Raw genomic sequence first — 3,250 nt, 5'->3', positions numbered from 1 at the left:
TATGGTGCATCGCTCTGCGGTCCGCGTGCACTGACGTCCCTTAGGCCACCTCCGAAGGCCGCTGTGCCGAGTCCAGCGCTACTGTAAACCAGGCACAAAATAAAGGATTCGCTTCCAAGCAGACAAGGCGAGTTCCTGACTTCGCATTCCAGCCTTTTCTGCAGCTAGCGGAAAGCGATGCCATCCCGCATCTTCATGGTGCGCCCCTCCCCTTTGAATGCGATACAAAAAGGCTTCCTTGAGTTCGTTGGAAATGGCACTATGGATGAGCGGCGACGTGTTCTTCATGCCATTCGTCATTGCACGCTGGAGGTACTTTTCAAGCCCACAACGTTGACAGCTTCGGAGCTCAGCATTGCTGTTTACGAGAAGAAGAAAGCAAGCGGCTTGTGCTATTTGTGATTCAGAAAATGCTGGTGCAGTCAATGTCTCCACCTAGTCATAGTATGCATCAGCACGAACAATGTTATCTCCATCGCAGAATAATTGTGTTCAGAATTTGTGGGCGTTCTACCATGTTCGTGGAATGGATGTTCTCCATCGGGATGTGGTTCTTCTAACAGTGCACCTCTGCAGGCAGCAGAACATGCGACACGGTTTAGAATGGACAGGTCTACAAGGTTTAGAATGCACAGGTCTAAGATAGAGGACGCAGGCGCTGAAGAAAGAAGCTGCTTGGCGCATGAGACTGCAGGCTTGAATTGAGGCTAACAAGAAGTGGGGCTCGTATTGTCAGGCAGGCGTTACAGAGTGTCAGCGCGAACCATGCTCTCTCGATCACAGGACAATTGTGTTCAGGTAGTAGAACGCCCACAAGTTCTGAACACAAATTTCCTGCGATATAGAAAACGGTTAGAGCTGTCTCGTCCAAATCGTATCGCAGACCCGGGCCCTTTGGGCTACTGCGTGCACAACGCCTTATGACAGTAAGGATGACACTAAGGAAACCCTGTTACTTCGGGGTTCTGGGGGCGGTCATCTTAAGTATTTCGATTTGTCGCAGCGCCCGACCTGCACTAAGATAGGGGACCCTTGCTAAAACGCCGGTGAACGGGAACGAGTCAGACAGCCAACTCGCCTTTGACGTAATTTGGGCTACACGCGGTCATCCTATTGTTGGGCTGCTCGGCAAATGAGGGTGCGTGATGTTTAGGGAGAGGGCAGATATAATCTGCTGTGTCAGAAGTAGGAGAGGGCAGATATGATAAGTTGTCAGAAGTAGGAGGGGGACGATATAATAGGCTGTGTCAGAAGTGCGAGTATATGGCCGGATGATAGTGTCCACAGCTCTTAACACCTACTACACGCAAAGCTACATGCACGTCTACACAGGGACCACTAAAAGCAAATACCTCCATGAATGTAACGAGGGCCCTTTCCGGCTCCAATAAAAGCAATCAGAAGTGCCACCTCTGGCAACGAGCGAACTATGAATGATGCGCCGCGAAGCGCGAACTCCGCAACTGTAATATCACACACAAAGAGCTGATCAGGCAGATACCATCGGAGTTAAATTGAACTTTGGGGAGTTTGCTGCCCCCAAGTTCCCAATCTGACAATATACGCTAACCATCGTCCGCTTGGGGAAAGGACGTTCGTCAAGGTTGCAAAGTTCAAAGGCCTCGAAGGACACCACCTGGTGTTTTCCGGGCGCTTGAATGCAGAGAGCAAACTGAAGCTAGCGAAAAACCTGCAAAGCAAGTGACTGCGTGTACAATCACATGCTGGACCTTAAAACGTGCAAACTACAACTGTTTTAATAGCATGCACAATTGTGAGCGCAGTGGGTCGCAAAACTGTGCTGGTTCCTAGCTTATAGAGGCACGGACAGGTGTACGTAGAGTAACGCAAGGGTCCTCCCCTCTACGAAGAACCCGGTCCTCGATAGTGATGCCTGCTGAATCAATAGTTCACCGCTGACCGAGGGTTTATTCAGGAGTATTGTTAATGAGGTCTGGAAACTCTTGAAGAATTTGGAAGCCGCCTATCCTGTGCATCCTCCTGGGCTCCAGCAGACGCACAATAAGCTGTGCCCACCTCTTTGGGACTTTTGAAGCTTCCAACTGCGGAATCAGANCTCCAGCAGACGCACAATAAGCTGTGCCCACCTCTTTGGGACTTTTGAAGCTTCCAACTGCGGAATCAGAACTTGAGAACGTATATTGGCTCGTAAGAGGTACTCCGATAAGCTCGCTTCTCCCTGCATCCAGTCCGACCCCTCCATTTTTCCGTAGGGATGCTCATTTCCCGTGTAAAGCTGATATAGAAGAACCCCAAGGCTCCACATGTTTCCCTTAGCTTCAGGCACCACTATTTTGTTCTTCTCAGATAGGTAAATCGTATGAGGTTCTGCATTCGGCGACAGAGTGCCTCTCAAGGGAGATAACACCTCGTCGAAGGGAGCGCCGTTCCCAAAATTACCCAAGAAAAAAGAACCGTCTTCACGCAAAAACAAGGAGTCCCAGCTAAGCCGCAGATGACCAATTCCTGAATGCTCGAGTTTCAGCACTATCTGCAGCAGACGGGAGGCGATGTAGTCCCGCGCTTTTTTCTTCAACTCCCCTCCTTTACATCTCAGGTGTCCGAGGTCCCCCACAATTCGTTCCATCAATGTTGCAGTATTATATAGCGTACAACGCCGTACCGAATGAAATTGGGTAAGTCCTGATATTTTGCCGGTGTATGTTGGGACGGCTATGCCCTTCTGTGAGGCTGCCAACTCAGGCGGAACCTTGCCNATATTTTGCCGGTGTATGTTGGGACGGCTATGCCCTTCTGTGAGGCTGCCAACTCAGGCGGAACCTTGCCACAAGCCTGCAGGATAGTCTGCTTCTCATCCTCGGCCGCCTGCCGTATTTTTTTCCAATACGCGTTTTTATTCTTGACCATGCCCATAGGAATGATGGGGATATTAACGGAATACTCCTCCTTCGTCATGACGTCTTCGGCGTTCACCACCAAATTCCAGCGGTAATACTCTACAACTTCACTAACGCGCAGCGTTTGAGGTAAATGCTTGTCTGTCCTACCCCCGCCAAAAAGCTTCGTATTATGAATAACAATAGTCATTCCAACCAAGGAGTCGCTAGAGCCGTTCGAAAGAGCCTGAGCAACGTCACGCTGATACGAGTCAGCTGCTTCACTCTTGAACTCGCCCCACGAGAATTCGGAGGCCCAAGTAGCTAGCGCTTCTTTGCCCTCCTTAAGCTTCAAAGGAAGCGTTTGTTCAAAGTGTTCAAGCGAAGATAGA

General features: G+C 50.0%; 2 protein-coding genes across 2 annotated transcripts; both read right to left on the bottom strand.

The window, feature by feature from the left end:
- Positions 1-2,071: 2,071 nt before the first annotated feature.
- EMH_0085030 (uncharacterized protein) lies at positions 2,072-2,608 on the bottom strand (the record flags this gene model as incomplete). The annotated part of the gene is given in 2 exon segments (XM_038022860.1): positions 2,072-2,076; positions 2,080-2,608. Coding segments are annotated over 2 exon segments (534 nt in total).
- Positions 2,609-2,694: 86 nt separating this feature from the next.
- EMH_0085020 (uncharacterized protein) lies at positions 2,695-3,069 on the bottom strand (the record flags this gene model as incomplete). Its single annotated transcript, XM_038022859.1, is given in 2 exon segments — positions 2,695-2,737; positions 2,741-3,069. Coding segments are annotated over 2 exon segments (372 nt in total).
- Positions 3,070-3,250: the final 181 nt, after the last annotated feature.

The sequence above is a fragment of the Eimeria mitis genome, genomic scaffold (assembly GCF_000499745.2).
Source record: "Eimeria mitis Houghton genomic scaffold, Emh_scaff5943, whole genome shotgun sequence".
Taxonomy (NCBI): Eukaryota; Apicomplexa; class Conoidasida; order Eucoccidiorida; family Eimeriidae; genus Eimeria; species Eimeria mitis.
This window is presented reverse-complemented; position numbering and strand designations above follow the sequence as displayed.